Here is a 19683-nt window from a genome sequence, read left to right on the forward strand (position 1 = left end):
TTTTTCCTTGCAAAAATATAAGCTTGCGACCTCTAATGTATATCCTTTTTGCTTCATTATAAACAAGAGTTGGTAAAAAATAGCTAGGTTGTTTTCGTCATTTTAGTGCAGTGTTTTCATATCGAATACACAAAATTGTTTTATTAAGATAATAGCTGAATACCCGCTCTTCATACAGGAAGGAAAAAAATGAGCATTAATTAATCAGTACTCAACAACACTACAAAATAGTACAGAAAATTTTTAGACAAATTCCGACACAAATTATAAAGCTTCCCACGGTTATTTACTATTATTTGTTGACTTTCTCATTTGCTTTACTTTGTTAAATTAAGCAAAACGCGTATTTAGTTGATCATCCCATCAAAATAAATTTTAAAAAAACTGTAATACAAAGGTTCAGTAATGGTGCATCAGTATGAGCATCAACATTCAGTAATCAGCATCAAATTTACTCATAAAATACTTAGTAATACCTATGTAAGAGTGCGCTTTGTACCCATTAAAACTGCAAACGACAAATCACCCTAACGTTACTACAAAAATGAGGCATCATTGGTGTTTATAATTGTTTGGCGACTTTTTACTTTTACCCGTAACGAATAAGAACATATTCTCTCTTGTTTGTGTTTTTTAGTTCAAAGTTTGTATTTTTCTGTTTCAATTACCAAAATTAATTAAGCATCTCTAACGTCAGGGCTCGAAAAAACTCAGAAATTTTTCCCGTCCTCGAGGACGGCTTGTTACGGCTTTGAAACTAAGCCGTAGTTTCTAAATAAACAAAAATATAATTTTCTCCTATTTATTACAAACATTTATATACATTGCACAATGAATCAGTAGATACTAGGATTACATATACTAGGATTACATTATACAGTAATAAAAGGTCATTTTAGAAGTGAGGCGCTAGACTCTTGTAAGATAACAAAAAGTGAAAATGACGAACATAAACGGGAAAATGGCCGTCCGCGCGGACGTCGGATTCGGGAAATTCGTTGTCCTCGGGGAATTGACTGCCGAGGACGGGCGGTTTTTCGAACCCTGTCTAACGTCAATAACAATTTGCCAATTTTTTACACTCTCTTCAAGGAAAAACTAATATTTCTCCATTAATGCAGCCTTTTATTTATTGCTCATTATTTTACTCTTACCAAAATGAATTATCATTAGTTCCATTTTTCTTTTAATTTTGCTTTTCAATACAAAACTTTTTTTATCTCACGTACCGTTGTTTTTTATTTAGTTTTATAATAACACGTTTTAAGAGCATAGCTAAACACGGGATTTCAGATAACCTTAGAAATGCTTTGCATTTGCCCGGTATGCCCTACATCAATGATTTTTAAGGTCAAATGCCACTGCCTAGTATGCATTTAACCGGATCTCCGAACACTGATGCTTCTCCAAATATATCCTCAGGATATAACAAAATATAGAATAAATATAATTATACCAACGAATAGCTTAATATCAAATCGGATATAACAAATATTTTGGGCATTCACCTAAGCGACTATGTGATTGTTGACGTTCACCCGGGGAAAGTCGACAATCTCTTGATTTCTGTCGTTCTCGGTAACAACTACATTTCGAAAGAAATCTGCATTCACTTCATTTTAAAAACATAGTTGTTATGGCAGTTGACTGCATTTTAACTAAAATAAATGTAGTTAATTACAAAAAAGAAATTAGTTTTTCCGAACACCGCGCTGTTTTATGCTAGCTATTTTACAATCGGTGTATAAAGATATTCAACATAAAGCCAAATATCAACAGAAGAACAATCAAATGAAAAGTAATTTAATTAAAATTCAAACATCTTATATCTTATTACGAATCAATTTGATTCTATATGCCACATACTTTTTTTACAGTAGTTAAAAAAATATTGTATGAATTTTTTTTAAAATCATATAATTTAATGGTGGATGGAGGAAAAATATCGGGAGAAATAGCCGCATATAGTATGGAATAATAAAATTTTGTTTTTGTTTTTTAAAAAAGACATAATTTTGGTAATAGAATTAAATAAAGCGGTATTTAAAATATAAATTTGGAAATTTCACCGTTCATATCCGATACCTGAAATTCTGGTTTTCAAAATTATAGTTCTTACCCTCTTACTAAAAAAAAATACAAAACTGAAAAGTAAATTTAGTTTTTATGACATGCTTTAAAGTATGATGAAAAAATTACCAAATTTTACCACATTTATCAAATTTTATCACAAATTATGAAACAATATTTTATTGTTTTTTCTTACCAAAATCAATACTCGCATTCAAAATGGTTTTGTGAAAATTACCGAGTTTTTTGTTCCTACAGAGCCAGAAACACGGTAAATTTTATCTCCTTTAAGTAATTTTAAACATATTTTTTTTCTCAGTGAGAAATATACCATATAATCTCGCTTTTAAAATTTAAATATGTTGCATATCATCTTTATTGAAATAATTGTATCAGAAAAATCAATGGAAAGTACATATTTTATTGTATATTCCAAACTCTTCCAATATGCATATCTTCTATAACAGTGTCACACATAACAAAATTTTTCTAAATAAATTTTCTTGACCAACGTTTAAATTAGAATCGAAGTGGTGCTGGAGCTCCAGGGGCGCAAGGACACTTGCATTTTTTGGACTTCTAAACGGAAAGACAAAAATAATATTAATATTTTAATATAAAAGCTGTTCAATAGAAAAAAATATTTTCTGTTACATAAGATTTCTACACAAATCTCGAATAGCTGATATCAAATCTGCAATTGATTTTTCTCCCCAAGCTACAATTTTTAAATGTCTATTTTTTTTTCTACATGTTATTTTTAGTCTATTTTTAGTCGAAATGTGTAAGTTTAAAAACGTTACATTTAACAGGCAGCCACGTAAATGTTGCGAAAAAATTCTGTGGGAGGTAGGGCACATCATCGGGATTAAAACTGCACGAAACCCATTTCAGGAAATGTCGTCATACGCCACTAGGAGCGCGTATTGATTCTTAACTGTTTCTTTGTGTGCTTTTGAACAAGACATAATAAGAAAGCGCTCCTAATCTCATACAGCAACGTTTCTTGGCATGGGCATTAAACTAGCACATTTAAACAAAAAATAACTAATTTCGTCTAATCGTTTTTTTTTTTTTACTTTAGACAAAATAAAGATTTTTTTAAAGAAATGTCATTTTAAAAAAATCTGTAGCTTCAGAAACAGGTTATTTAATTAAAAAAATAAATAAATGGACGCAATCAGAAACATCTAAGAGTAATAGAAACTACACATTAGTATCGTACACTGTTAAATTTTAAACCGAATGAAATTAAATTAAATTTTAAACCAAATGAAATGAAAATTTATAAATTATGAGTTATGCTGATAAATTCATAGATTTTCATTAATGAAGTTATAAACTTAACTTTGTAACAACGTTTACATTGAATGAGATTCTACGAATTTATATAATGGAAAAAATATTATAACTGCAGAATTTTATTCAATGTACAATTTAAATAAAACAAAACCGAGTGCGATTGATTAAAAATTTCAGATTATCTAAAAATCCCTCGTTTAAATCTTTCGCTATTCTATAAGGAGCGTAAAAGCTGAATTTGTCAATGAGCAATGTAAATCGTAGCTCAGGCCTTTGGTGGTTAATCAATTACAGACAAGCTGCAGTGCTCTAATATTAATTTATTTCATATCTCTGAAGACTGGCCCTGCTGTCGCTACTGTACTCGTGTCCAATTAAGCAACCCAAATACTATAATATTGAGCCGCGATGGCTCAGGGGATAGAGCATTTGCCTCCCGTTGAGGTGAACCTGGTTCGAATCCCGGCGATAGCTGGTCCATAGGAATTCCGCATCCAGCTTGCACGAACCACAGCGCTGACGTGAAATATCCTCAGTGGTAGGGTCATGGGTTAGACTCTCTTTGCAATCAGGCTAACTGTATGAGGTTCTCGTGGCCTTCCTCTCCATGTAACACAAATTCGGGTTACTTCCATCAAAAAAGTTATCCACGATGGCTAATTCCTCCCAATATTTGATCCTAGGTTCAAAATTAGAAGGCTATGGAGTTGAATATTAACAGTCGTAAACCCAAAAATTGGGTCACCTGTTGAACGACGGTTATGAAAAATAAAATTACTATAATCTGGGTCCGGGATAGCCCGGTCGGTAGGACACTGGCCCATGTCCAAGAGGTCGTGAATTTGATCCCGGCCGGCTGAAGACTCCCCGTGTAGTAAATGGTGACTGAAGCACGTTAATCTGTCGGGTCATAGTTTCCCATGTTCCCATAACAAATCAAACCTCTGGGGGTACTGATCCAAGAGTTTCCTTGTCTTCTGGATTGGTTCAAAATTACAAAGCTACGGAGTTGAACTTTAGTATTCGTAAACCAGAAATTGGGTCGGCTCTTCAATGACGGTTATAAAAAAATATAAAATATCTATCCTCTAGAGCCGTAATGGCTCAGGGGCTAATGAGGTGAACCGGGTTCGAATCCCAGCGTTTTCTGGTCGATACGAATTCCTCATCCGGCTTGCATCGATCACAGTGCTCACGTGAAATATCCTCAGTGGTAAACGGATCATGGGTTAGAGTCCTCTTGCCGTCAGGCTATCCATGGGAGGTTCTCGTGGTCTTCCTTTCCACTTAACGCAAATGCAGGTAATTTCCATTAAAATGTTCTCCACGAAGGCAATGACCTCCTTCGATTTCTCCTAATGCTTGATCCAAAAGTTCCCTTGTATCCAAATTGACTTGCTAAATTAAAGATAACGATTTTTTATAATTTAATAATTATATTATTTCGTGTGTACCATGTTCTCAATAAGTGTAATCATTTTAAGCCTTGGTACAGATTTAACGGCTTCATCCATTAAATCATTCACCCCACCTCCAATACGTTTTGATTTCTAAAGCTTAGATTGGGAAAGAAATCTTGACAGAAAATAATAAGCAATAGCTATTATAAGTTAAATTACGAATTTCTTATTCATTTTTGGTGGTTTCCCTATCTAAATTACCACTACACTTAATAAACCAAAAGAAAATCAGATTAACGTCAGTGTAGGGAATACCGGTCAAATGTGTGAAGTAGCAATGGCTCACACACCCCTGCTTTTTTATTATCCCCATTATTCCAATTGTTAGCAATAATAAACAGCTGTTTTTGATGATGTCACTGTCATTGATATTTTCTTTAACATATCCAATATGTATCGAAAAAAAGAATAAAATTAAAAAATAAATTAAATGTGCCCAAGCTATTAGAAAATAGAGGAATATTCAAATATAAAATATTATATTTGTCTCATAAAGTATATTCCTGTACTTATTTTCAAGTAAAACTAATTTGCTTTACGTGATATGAATCTGATATACATGAATATTAAATTAGCTCTTTTGGGGGGGGGGAGGCTAAATTGATTTTAAAACCGATTAAGTTATATTAGGGAAACTTAATTAAAATAGGTTATGTTAAGAATACTTGAATAAATACTGTAAACTTATAAAAGATTTTTTGTATTCTTTTCCAAGAATCTTTATCTCCATATTCTTGCAGCACACGATTTTGTCTATGCTAACAGTCCATTATTCTGGAAAAACTAATTAAATATAATAAGCTAACAGAATTTTTTTAGAGCGGAATAATACATGTAAACGAATTTTTTACATTTATTATTCCATTTCGATTAAAAATGTTTTTTAAGTACTTCCTCAACCATCAGTAAAACTATCAATTTTAAAATTTTGTTTTCACACACACTGCTAAATCTGAATTGCCTATAAATTGTTTGCTGACCAAAAGCAGTTTCACAAGTTCGACACAATCATCAAGACATATCACAAGGCTGTATAATTTTCCGTTTTTTTTTTCATTTTGCAGCGGTTATTTAAATATAAAATAATAAAATTTTGCTTTTACTTGTTGATGATTTAAAAATGAAAGTTTATTGCTTTTGAATATTCAATAGTTTAAAATAAGGGTGAAAAATACAACAATAGATACTTAATTCCATTACGATCCACACAGTTAAAAAATTAAGAATCTTATCAAAATTTGGTTGTTATGTAAAAAAAAGTAGCTTTTAAAGCATATTAAGAACTGATCCCAGAAAAGCTATTATTTTATAATTTCATATTTTATAACCATCGTTGAGCAGCCGACCCTATTTTTGGGTTTACGACTACTAAAGTTCACCTCCGTAACCTTGTAATTTTGAACCCAATCCAGAAAACAAGAAATTTCCTCGATCTAGTATTAGGAGAAATTTGTCTTTGTGGATGACTTTCTGATGGAACAAACTCGCATTTGCATTGCATGGAGAGGAAGACCATGAGAACCTCCCACGGCCAGCCTGACTGCAAAGAGACTCTAACCCATTATCCGTGTACTGTTGAGGATATTTCACGTCAGCACTGTGGTCGGTGCAAGCATTATGCTGATTCGTATCGACCAGTCATCGCTGGATTCGAACCCGGTTCACCTCATTGATAGGTGAACGCTCTATCCCCGAAGACATCGCGGCTCAAGAAAAGTGGTTAGAAAAAAGATGCATGGTTGTACTCTGTTGCAGGTTAAGAAAAAAAATTATTCCTACGGAGAGAGTCTGCATCTAAGTGCAAGCCAAATGAATTAAAAGCTTCTAGAGCGAACGTATTATCAGCATCACCAACTCTTGAAACAACGTGCCGCAGCCTCCTTATTGCTTGATTCCTTATAAACAACAATTATCAATTAACAGGAAATTAAAATTTATTAAAATGTTATCTAAAAATCATTAAAAATACAGGTCCTTCTGTTCGCATTTAAAAAAGCGTATAAAAAATAATAAATGTTCCTTGTTAACGATTTTTTCCTACAGCTAAACAAAAGTAAAAGTTATTTATCTCACATTTGATTTAAGAGCATTTCAACATAAGACACGTCATTTTTAGTGATACAATCAAATCTAATGCTCGTGCAATGTCATACAGTTGTTTCTTTTTCAAGAACGTAAGTTCTTCTTGTGTATCGAAATATGTCACCAAGTCTAGGATTCCAATAAGACTTCGAAAGTTGTAACCTTTTTTTAATAATTCTACGATATATTTCGTGAAAGGTAGTATGAATTAAATTTCTGTCCGGCATACCTACCTAAAAGCCTCTAAAATTATTTTGAACGCATATTTGAATAATTTAAAAGCAAAAAAAAAAAGCAGTGCTATATGCAGTCTCTCCAAGTCAAAATTTTTTGATGATTTTCCATTGATCGTTCCAACATAATCTTAATGGTAACAATCAATTATCCAATCATGAAGCATTATATCTTTGATAGTAACCAACATAAGTAACCATCACCTCAATGTTGGAATTCGGACTGATTTATGATGGTGCAACATAAGAATTGATGGCTTGTTCATGTTGAACCATTACGAATTTCCCTCATAGTATCAAAGAAATCATATATTGGAATAATCATGAAGAACCATCATTCCAATGTAGGAATTTGGACTGATTCATGATAATCCAACATAAAAACTGAATTGTTTTAATGGTAGAGTAATTGTGTAATGGTCGAGTAATGATAAACTAAATGGTTTTAATAGTTATTTTAATTCCTGAGAACTGACAAGAATTCCCATTAAACGATCTTGGAAATGTAAAGTTGGAACCACCATGAACCACCACGGATCATCATAGACTGTTGGTTCATGAGAGTCAAACCTCTTTTGATGGTTGACCATCATAGTAAGTAACATTCTCCATCATTGAATGATGGAAGTTTGTGGGCATATCGAAAACCATGAACACGTAATGGAAAATGTTGGATGATGGTGACCCTCAGGGAATGTTGGACTATTATGAATCGCACTGAAACCAAAATAAATCATCAAAAAATTTAATGGAACCATCAAGATTTTTGACTTCGTATAATTATTTAAATCCAATACCGCAATGGTTCTTTAACTTGCAATGGAGTATAATCATTTTTTTGCATGTGAACTTTTCTAAACGTTGTGAATAATGTATTATATTTACTGTACAACATGAAAAAACTTCTTTAGATTAAAATATATGTCTCTTTCATATTTTTGGTTGATAACAATAAATGTGTAATTTTTCTTTGTTTACCACGCACAATTTTCCGAAAATCCATATTTTAGTTCGGAAACGTTACGTTTTTGATCAGAAGCCAATAGCTGCATACAGGCAAGGAAAGGTGCTTTAACTAACAGTGGTTTAACGCACCACCTTGGCGACCAGTGTGACGAAAATGTTGACTTTAGTGATATTTTTGGTTAAGAAACTTTATTTGCCTTTCCGAAGCTTCGAGGTCTTAGAAGCATTATGAAGTTAGATATCCACAGGAATAGAGAAAGGAGATATTCTAAGAAAATTATATGGGGAGATTTTGATTTTAATATATGACTCAAGCATCTTTTGTTACAGAATCGCTTATTTTAATTTAAAGGATAGAAAAAGTGGTAGTGTCAGACATGGTGGACAGGCATCTTGATATCGTAATGGCATCAATAAGAAACAAAGAAATCAAAAAATTATTTCATAACTTACACATTTTTTCTTTGGAGAGCATTCCTTACATGGAAGTATAGGTGGTGGAAGTGGACAGGGTGGACAGGGTCGACAAATCGGACATGGCTGTTTCCTGCAAGGTAAACACTTCGTCGTTGGGCATCCAAGAGGATATACTTTAGGTGGTGGTGGATTTCTTTTTCTTACATAATGTACCTGCGTAGAGTTAAGATGTCCTCGTCTCTTAAGAAGTACAGTTTTTTCGCCTATTACATGGCAGTTATCACATGATAGAGATGATGGCACCGGACATGGATTGCATGAGGCACAAGTTGGACACGAAGGACACTGATTCTTTTCTTGAAATGAGGAACATCCTACTGAAAATGATACTTTTCTTACTTTTCATTTCTTTTTTATTATTGCAAGATTTCAAAAAAAAAATTTCGAATGTTACTTCTATATTTATTTTTTTATTTATTTATTGACATGCTTACAAAGAGTGATCTTTTTTGTCCCCAATTAATACAGAATCAAAATATATTTACTTTGGAAGGTTCAATCCTTTTATTTATCTACTATTACAGTGATAAGAGGGGAAAAAATGTCAATCTACTGGGTCAACGAATGAACAAAATCTGTGTAAAAAAAATAAAAAATTACATATAGACAAACATGATGTTATCATCTTTCGCATAAATATTTTTAAAAGGCCATATTAAAAATTAAGAAAAAATGTATACACATAGTTTAAATAAAATAAGGAAGTAATATAAATTTAGTTCAAATCAAAAACAAAGAACAAACGTTATCAATATCTGTATAATCATTATTCAAGTTAATCATAGTGAAAGTGGAACAAAAAAAATTATGACAGTTTATGCTCTGAGTGAAATTCATCTCCTTTTATTATTCATTCATCAGTTCTCATCCATTTATTATTATTATTCATTTATTTACTATTCATTTACTTACTATTCTTTTGTTATTTACTATTCATTTATTACTTATTTACTATTCATTTACTTACTATTCATTTGTTATTTACTATTCATTTATTACTTATACACTATTAATTTATTACTTATTTACTATTCATTTACTTACTATTCATTTGCTATTTACTATTCATTTATTACTTATTTACTATTCATTTATTACCAATTAAATTTTCTTTTTTATCCTTTCTTTTACATTATTCTCGCTATACAAGTTTCCCAAACTTCATCAAACAAATACAGAGAGGTCTCAGAATAAAACGTGAATGGTGGATGAAAATTTATCTTAGGGGTTTGGAAACCCCATTTAGAGGGTCAAAATTGCAAAAACCTCATTAAACTTGACTCTTGAAAATGAGTGCTTTGTTTTGAGCACTCGAAACATCATGGCTTTTGGCACCTTAATTTTTGTATCTAATAAAGTTTTTCCATTGATAAATAATAATGAAATATTATGTAAAAAATTTTAATTAAGATTTACCTTTCAGACTTGAATTTTCAATCCAATCTTTATGTTAGGTTATCATGTAAAAATTTCAGTTTAGCTCAAGCTTTTCATTTAAATTTCGGAAACACAATTTTATACATAATTTTTTTACACTTATTTTACATTATAAAATTTATCCTTTCAGGACTTTGAAACTAAAATTAGTTTTACAGTTGTCATTTTTAAAAAAATTACATTTAAGCCACAGTTTTAAAAAAATAGTTCCATTGTGAAAACTCTGAAAATTCATCAAAATAATTATAAAATTTTAGAAAAAAATATGTAATTATAGGTTTTTAATGACTTAAAATTTTGAATGCCAAGAAAAAGCTTTACGTATCTAAAGTATTCGCATAAAATAAAGTATCTTTCTTTAAATTAGTGAATCTGTAAATAAGAAAAAATAACTTTCAGGTGAATTACAAAAAAAAACTCCTTTTTAATGATTTTTTCCATCGAAAATTTAACTACTTATATTTTAAATTTCTAAAAGGTGTAAATTTTTTTGATTTATAACTACAAAAGCTTTTAAAGTATATTGATATTTCTTGATTAAATGTTTTTGAGGACTAAGAAGCTCTTTTGAGGACAAAAAAATATATGAAATAAAATCTTTAGCCGTTGCTAAATGTTTTATAAGAGCTACTCTATTTAAAAATTAGGGAAAAAGGCAAAAATTGTTAACATTTTTTAAACAAATAATGACGATTTTTACACAAATTTTACATGGTATGCAACAGTCTGAAAACTATAATCACCTGTATTAGTTTCCTATGTTTTTCCTAAATGTAAATTAAAAATAATTTTATTGCAGATGTAATGCTCCGTTTTCATGTTACATGAAATCATATACGGTGTGAATTTTAAAAAAAGTGAAATAGCTAATGCAGAGAACAAGAAAAACATTTAGTAACAATAAGCGGCTAACATAAAACTACGTTATAACTAACCACTACGCATAGAATAGAAAATTCTAACGCTTCAGTTAAAATACCATTTCAGAACAAAAATTTACATTCAATTTGTTTCACTATTTATACTATAACTAAGGCCCTACAAATTGTGATTGGAAGATAATTTTGAGCTTAACTGCTGAACACCCGCATACCCCGTGCGGTGACTGGTGACTGGTGCACGTCAGAACTGTCGGGTCCCAAAGTCCTCCAAGTTCTCATAACAAATCAATTCCTCTTGAGGTACTAAATAGGAGATTGATCGTTCTCTGGTTCAGGTCAAAATTGTGATCTTTGAATGAATAAATGCATGTATGAATGAATTCGCACTCTAAACTGGGCTGTGACGTGTGTGTGTGGCTGACGTCGTATTCTTGGCTATATCTTAGATGGTGCCACTGAAAAATGAGAGATGCACCATCTGCCTTAAAGTCGCTTACTTTCTCCAGGCAGGCTTGCTGATATTGGCAAGTGACATTCGAAACAACAGCAACATTCCCGCGTATTTTTTTTCAGCAAAATTACACCGTTTTTCACATAACTCTTCCTTGCAGCTTTTTTTTTTTTCAATTCTGCGCATCCCAAATTGTGTCTAAGTTTTTACAGCCAATATTAAACTTCGTGAAAGCTGCTCTAGTTTTTGATTTAGAAGGAATGATCAAACAAAATATTGATCATGATGGAGCATTAAAAAATATTCCAGGAATGAGTGATCTGTTTATAAAATTCGAATATGCTGCATACATAGAATTTATTAAAGAATGCTTTAATCTGGAATTAGAAGACGCTATACCGAGTGAATGATTTTTCAGCGCAAAATCTGCTTCACCCCTATTGGTATTTTAAAATTTAAAGTTAAAAAAAAAAAAGATGTTTCAAATAACAGAAATATATTTTTAAAATATCAAAATACAATCAGATTATTGAAGGATAACTTACACAGTACGTAATCCTAAGTCATCCTGCCATAATCTGTTCGGATTTTGAGATTTTTTTTCTGCTCAATAACTTCATGGTTTACTCTAAATTTACCTAAACTCTCATTTTTCTAAACTTTAAATTATAAATTACTCTACGCAGGTTAACGAGAATCGGCCATGTTGGCGTCGGTATGGCGTCCTCTTAAGATAGTCTCAGAAGGAATCCAGAACAAAGCTAGACAAATGGTCTTTTTGCTGCCTAATTCAGTGGAAAGTCTGTATTCTCTTCCGACCAAAGTTTTACGAAACAAAGACAAAGTTAAGAAGCATCGCTTTTTAATTAACTTCTCTTCTTTTTAATAAACTTCAATAATCTCTGTGAAAGGTAACTTGCTTGAATTCTTTACTGTAATATTTGTAAGTAGCAAACCTGCAACAGCCCGTTTTGAACCAGGCATGCCATGGAAGTAGAGGCTCAACAATTTCGTAACCAACGGCATGATAGTGACCATGTGGAAAGCAATGTAACGAGCCCTTCTCCCAATTGCAGATCTATGGCTTCAGCTGCAGATTAATGGTTTCAGCTACAGATCGATGGCACGTTGCAGATCAATGCTTCAAGTCACCCCCGGGGACCGAAATTTTATTCAACTCATTGACAGTTCTTTGCCTTATGAAAGATTAATCACGACTCAATATTCAAAAATTTGTAATTAAAACAAGAAAGAGTATAAAAAGTTATATATTTTTTCGATTCAAGTTTTTTTTTCTCTAGTTCAATTGTTTTCTAGGACATCCGCTACCGATTACATGATTTTGAAAAATTTCATTGCTGCATCCTTTCAAAGTATTTTAAAAATATTTCCTTGTGATTTATGAGGCTTGAACTGCAAAATTCCATGGAATGAAAAATTATATGCAATAATAATGCAAACTGGACAATAGAAAAATTCTTCAAATAAATCAATATCGCTTTACAAAATATTATGTCAATAAGTATCATTCCTAATTAAAATAAAGCTGGCATGTTAAAAAAAGGTATCATGTCAGCTTTATTAAGAATGTCTGTAACAGAAACTCTTAAAGAGCAAACAATCAAACAGAAATCATTTTATAAAGATGATAAATATCTTATATCTTATTATAAGCCAAACAAAAGGTTGAAATATATTAATATTTTCATTTTTTAAGAAGCTTAAAAAAGTAACATGACAACTTTTTCTAAAAAAAAAAATTACGGAGTCATATTTTAAAAGCTAATTAAATCACATCTAATTTTTTTCAGTGTGTATTATGAATAAACTGGTATGTAATGTCATCTCCATAAAAACAAAATTGATGTGTAAAATAGATTCACAAAATCAGTAAAGTCAAAAGGATTAAAGTATTTTATTTCAAATTCAAAATGCATCCAATTTACATATCTTTCATGAAACTACGTGTTTCCTTAATAACAAGTAAAGTGTAATAATATTTCCGAAAATAATTTTTTTCTTGCCCATCTTTCAGATTAGAATTGAACTGGTGCTGGAGCTCCAGGACGACAATGACATTTACATTTCTTGGGGGAAAGAACCGAAAAGATAAAAACAATATTAATATTCTAATGTAGTGATCCAAAAAGCTATTTAAATTTTTCAATCAGCATATTCATCGAATAAATATCAACTGTAATAAAATAAGAAATTATACTCAAGACTTTGACTCATCCATTCATTTGTCAATCTACGCTCGCGATTTTGAAGAAAATCTCGTGAAAACAACATCTCACATAGTCATAATAACTCTCGCTTAAATATATTGCATTAAAAACAGTAAACATATGCAACATTTTTAAGAAAATAAGACATTTAAGAATATAAAGCGCGATTTAGTAAGTAATTTTTTTTTTACATTTTTAGCATCAATCAAATCAATCCACGCAGTGTTGCTCTCCTATTACATAGCATGGTAACACTCTTTTCGATTATTTGGTGAAGCAATACATTTTTATCCATTTTTTTTACATACATTTTTTTTTAGAGCCCGGCAGTAACTGGTGCATAAGTGACAAAATCTTGTGAGATAGTATTTCTTTTAAATTCTAGTTAGACTTATAACTTCATTGTATATTAAGGAGTTTGGTTTTTTCGTTATATTTATTCCATGTTAACTTTCAAATCATTAAAATAAGGCGGCGAGGGCGCAGGTAATGGATCGTACAATTCCAACTAAAATTATCCTAGTTCGAATCCTAGTTGCGGCCGGTAGATACGAATTTGACATCCGGCTCGCACCAAGCGCGGTGCTGACTTATAATATCCCCAGTAGTAGATGGATCATGGGTCAGAATCCCTTTGCCATCGGGCTAACAGTAGGAGGTTTTTCGTAGTTCTCCTCTCTTTGTAACGCAAATGCGGATTAGTTTTATCAAAAAATCCTCCATGAAAGCTAGTTTGTTACAATGCTTAATCATGGAGTTCCCTTGTTCTCTGAGTTGCGTTCAAAGTAACCTAGATTCGCCCCTCTAAAGCATTTACAAAATCACTAGAGAATATGTGCAGCAAGAAAATCAAAAGAAATTTACTTTGAGAGACTGACTTATGTAAATATTTTTTAAAAAAACTGTATATATAATATCTGTATAAAAATATTCCGTATATATAAAAGTCGTACTCATCACTAATTTCCCCACTCCCCTCTAAGATAGAAAACTAAAATTTAGAACTTTTGTTCTTTATGCGATTAATAGAAAAACTACAATAATTTTTTTTATGATATTTTGTAATTATCGGGATAATTAGGGGTAATTAGCCTAATTGACAGTAACGTTAAGTAATAAATTTTTATCATGATAGAAGCTTCAAATTTAAACAATGTGTTCCTCATGGTATATTGTGAAAAAGTAAAACGGATTCACTCCTATTATTCTTTTATAATTATTTAGGTGGTTAGTCTAATTGACAGTAACGTTCAATAATACATCTTTACCGAGTTAAAAGTTTCAAAATTTGAATCATGTGTTTCTTATAGAGCATTATGAAAAAGCAAAAAAGTTTAACTTCTGTTATTCTTTTGTAATTATAGGGGTAATTAGCTGCAATTGACATCAACGTTAAGTAATACATTTTTACCAGGATAGAAGCCTCAAATTTAAACCATGTGTTTATGGTATATTATGAAGCAGTGATAAAGTTTCACTTCCATTATTCTTTTGCAATTATTATTATTTTATCAGATAAATAGAAGTACTGCTTTATTTTCTTTATTTGTACTTATCCAGGTAAATAAAGGGCCCATAATGGACAGTAAGGCTAAATAGCATGTTTTCCCAAGGTAGAAGTTTTAAATTTGAACCAAGTACTTTTAATAAACCATGGAATGAGCACCGATATTGGTCATTTTTGCTTGCTATTTTGTTGTGACCACGAAAAATTTTTATTAAACTATAATAAATACTCTTTTTTTTTTCAAAATAACATTTTTCACAAGATTAAGTGAGTACTTTGTTTATTAAATAGCATCTAAATTAAGAACTGTTTTTCACTATCTATTAGCAGTTGTATGTATGTGAAATAATATTTTATATTAAAAAAAGGTCTTTTTAATTACTGTTTTCATTTTAATTTATTTTATGTAAAAAAAAAGCATTAATGTAACAAAAATCTATTTGATATTAACCTATTTTTCATTTTAAGTCTAATTTTAATTATTTTTGCATTTTTCTGCGATTTGTTTGTTTACGTTTTTATTGTAAAAAGTGACAAGTGCTGTTGCATTTTAATATCATTGTTATCGAAATTTGAATTATTTTAAGGTTTCTTCAATTGCATTTAATTTTAGGAGATACAAAATCCCAATTTTGCATATCGCTGGTTTTTGCAAACGCAGTAATTGGGTACTTGTACTTCAATACGAAGAAGATCACGGATACCAACAAATGTGACCTATGACGACAGCGGCAGCTGATCGTTTATAAGCAAAATGGAGCGTAAAAGTTGAGCTTAGTTTCTCCACATAACTTAAAATGTCAATTAACGTGAAATTACTGAAGTTACTGAAGTAGTAGTTATTAAATACAGAACAGTATCGCACATCGAATTTGTTGAAGAATAATTCTATCTCGTCTACGTCTTTTACTTTATTTTGATTCTTTATTTGCTTATGTATTTTATTGTAAACATGATATATTTTTGTTTTGTGTACCTGGCAATGCATAATTAGTTTGTTTATGATCTACATGGCTTCATACCTGTCTTTGTGTTAAGTAAGAAATATATAGTGAAAGAATTGAGATCTTTATGAAAGAATATTTGCGAAAGAATATGGAATGAAACACTTAAGAGAATTGATACTAGACGAGATTGCCTTACTCAAAATAGAACGGAAAGAACAGCTGCTAACGTAGACAAATCCCACGCTTCATCTGGCAGTCAGGATCGAGATACCCGCATTACGTCACTTGCAGACATCCCATAGACAGCAATTTTGCATATCACAAGAGTTGCTGAAAGCGATTTGTGGACAAAACGAAAATCCAAAGATCCATGCAAAGGATAAAATATATTGGATATAAAGTTCATAAGCCAATTAATGTAACCTCAGCTGTAACTTGCCCTAAGCATTCGAGTCAAAGATCAAGTAACCATGCTGAGACCATGCCCATTATGAGACAAATAGAAAAACTAAAAAAGTTGAACTAACTGAAAGCTATGCTTACTAATGCGTTCCCACCATTTGTTCGGTACGCCATAGCTGATTACCTATGAGTATGTGTGAGCGAACCAACTGACCACCGATAAAAGTTATTAACCCTCCAATTTGCACTAAAATTTCTAACACTGAAAGTTTAAAGCAATAAACAGAAACAAATCCTAAAACTAGTGGATTTGAGGAAGGAAGGACTAGTGGATTTGAGGTTGAATCCTCAAACTAGTGGATACAATGTGGACCTCGAAGGGTTGAATTCGTATAGGTGGGTCACAATGTTTCCACCCCATTTTGCCTTTTTTCGCCATGTAACTTTTGATTGACCTTCGTATCTACTTAACCTTGAAATTTTCTCATATATTTCTTCTCAGTTCTTATCATCTTTGTCTTTGCAATAGTTTGTAATGAAAAATTATGTCAAATATCGAGGTAACATTAAAAACATATAAAAAAAGTAGAATTTTATTACTTACGCAAGGCTTCAATTTAGGACATTTTTTGCATGGACGTGCGGCAATACATGGTGGACATTTTTTGCATTTTTTGCACTTCTTCTTCTTCTTAGGCGGACACGGCTTACATTTCTTCTTCGGACAGCCAGGTGGATAAAATGGACTTCTTCGTTCTTTGCCGTTTTCGACCGTAGAATTGGGATGTACGGAATTCTTGAGAGGTATCTCAATCTTTTCTGTTCTTGACGGGCAAATATCACATGATAGAGGCGATGGTACAGAACATGAATTGCATGGTGCACAAGTGGAACACGGAGAACATTGTTTCTTTTCCCCAAGTACCGAAGTTTGAGCTAAAAATGACATATTTTATGCTTTTAAAGGGCAACACCACTTTTTTTATACTTCTTTAAATATTTGTTTTTCTTTTTAAATAGATAGTATGCACATTAAAAATATTTTTCGCAAGAATTTAAGTTGAAGTTTAGGTAAAGAACAAAGATAAGACATGTATAAAATTGATACGTGGATAGATGAAATTCGTAAGATGCCTCATTACGTAGGGCTCTCAAGCAATTTTGTTAATACAGTTTTGTGAGCACTTTAAGTGATTAATTTACTGCTTGAACTAAAAACTCTTCATGGGAAAAAATTATCAATCAAAAACGGACATTTTTAAAAGAGATTCAAACTGTTTACACGCTTTTGAATAAACGCTTTTGAAAGAGGCATTCAAACTGTTGCTGATAATTTGCAGAACCCATGAATTATATTTGTATTTATCTGCAAATGTATTTGTTTAGTGAAAGTTTGGAAGTGTTGTGTTTTTACACCAAATATTTACACTTTAACTAGTTACTCACTCTATAAACTACAGTCTAGCAAATAAAGTATAAAAAGAAGGAATTTTTAGTGTATTATACACTACAGAAGTGATTCTCTAACTTTGTTGCCTCGAGCGTAGTACAATACAGTGTAACTTAAGTACAGTTAACTAAAGCCAGCCTTGATTTTGAGTCGTAACTAGACACAAAGATACGTAATAAGAATCAAACATATACACTCCTCAAAAGTGAAATTGCAACACCAAGAAATAATGCACGTAGCGTCATTCAAATTTCAGGAGCGATAGTAGTGAGGTGGATATGCAAATGATTAAATTTGCGCACGCATNTGCATGACGTTACGTGCATTATTTCTTGGTGTTGCAATTTCACTTTTGAGGAGTGTATATTAAGAAAGTCTGTATCTAAACACTCATATGCAAAGAATAACTCACTTTTCGCTACGACTGTGTACGGGGGAAAAAACACTGAAATAGTGAAAAAAAAGGGAAAAAGTGTCCCATAAATTAAGCAACTTCTTTTTATTATTAATATATTAGTCATGTTTATATATGACTTGAAATATATAACGTTATTACCAATTAGAGAGCATTAGCATCAATATTAGCCTGAGTTTTAAAGATGGCAGCCGAAGGCAGCGTTTAAGTCGCCCTTTGGTTCTTACAATTATATCTTTTTAAAATATCGGATTTCAACGGAACCAATTTTTTGTCTAATTTGAAGTTGTAGATTGCTCCAAACAGAGAATTATCTAGAACTTCTAGAGCAGGGGTTTCCAACTGGCGGCCCGCGGGCCACATCCGTCCCTCGAAGCCTTTTTTTGTGGCCCACGAACTAAAAAATTACTAAAAATTACGCGGGCTTAAAATACTTTTCTCGTTAAAAAAAAAACTACATTTTTTTTTTGTTATCTGTGAAATTTAGCATACCAACGGTGCAAAAAAAAAAATTATTTCTCAGGTTTTGCATCCAAGAAAATATTTATTCAAATACAAAAATGATCGTGTATGTTGCTCTTTTTTATTTCATTTTCTTTTGTATTTTGTGAATATAATTTGGCATGTGCGTATCAAAAATTTTCTCGAAGAAATTCTCCGATNAGAAATTCTCCAATTTAACTTTTTGAAACCACTCATTTTGGACGAAATTATTTACATTTGTAAATTTTAAAGTGCATAAAAGAGGGAATGAATATCATGTTTTATCTAAATTCCTTGAATTAAATATCGCATGAGTGGAAAAGAAGAAAAAAAATTAATTTCAGATACATTTTTAGTTTTTGCTAATAAGTCGAAAAAATTTTAATTTATCACAGAATTAAATTTGAAAGTAAAAAAAATCTTGTCACTAAGTTTCGAATTAAGAGAGGATTCAAAATGATACGTGACAAGCATTATTTGTAATGCTTGTTATTTTGTTTGTAATTTTCAATATTAAAAAACACTTTTATAAAAATATGACAGCAATATTTAATGTTCCTTCAAACATAAAAGAGACCTACACTACCGGTCAAAAGTTTGCGAAAATTTTGAAATCTACAAAAAAAAGTTCTAAATTCAAATGTTCATAGAACTGCGAAAAATCATTCAAATGGCATGAAAATTTGATATGTTCTAATGTGAACTCTTTACAGTTAGTTACATATGATCAAATTGCAATACTTTGTTTTTTGCGAACTGAATCCACCTTTTCATCATGAGTTGTTTCTATGGTGAAAAAAGTTGTTAAGTTTGAACACTTGCCAAACTTGCAAAAAAAATTTTTTGTACTTTCTGTTAATAGAAAATAGTTATTTGAACAGTTCTATGTAAG

The 19683-nt window shown here is 31.3% G+C and overlaps 1 protein-coding gene across 2 annotated transcripts in view; it reads right to left on the reverse strand.

Moving 5' to 3' along the window:
- Window positions 1-2429: 2429 nt before the first annotated feature.
- The window catches only part of LOC107446847 (uncharacterized), a 23114-nt gene continuing 5860 nt past the window's right edge, over window positions 2430-19683 (reverse strand). The window contains exons 2-3 of one of the 2 annotated variants that reach the window (XM_071179309.1): window positions 8567-8907; window positions 2430-2649 (exon numbers count right to left, since the gene is read on the reverse strand). In XM_071179309.1, coding sequence (XP_071035410.1) covers window positions 2590-2649; window positions 8567-8907 — 401 coding nt within the window. In that variant the 3' untranslated portion in view covers window positions 2430-2589. Of the gene's footprint in view, window positions 2650-8566; window positions 8908-13303; window positions 13447-17047; window positions 17380-19683 lie in introns of those variants that run through there. The other variant, XM_016061621.3, reaches the window with a different exon arrangement.

This window comes from Parasteatoda tepidariorum, chromosome 3 (assembly GCF_043381705.1).
Source record: "Parasteatoda tepidariorum isolate YZ-2023 chromosome 3, CAS_Ptep_4.0, whole genome shotgun sequence".
NCBI classification, from domain to species: Eukaryota; Metazoa; Arthropoda; class Arachnida; order Araneae; family Theridiidae; genus Parasteatoda; species Parasteatoda tepidariorum.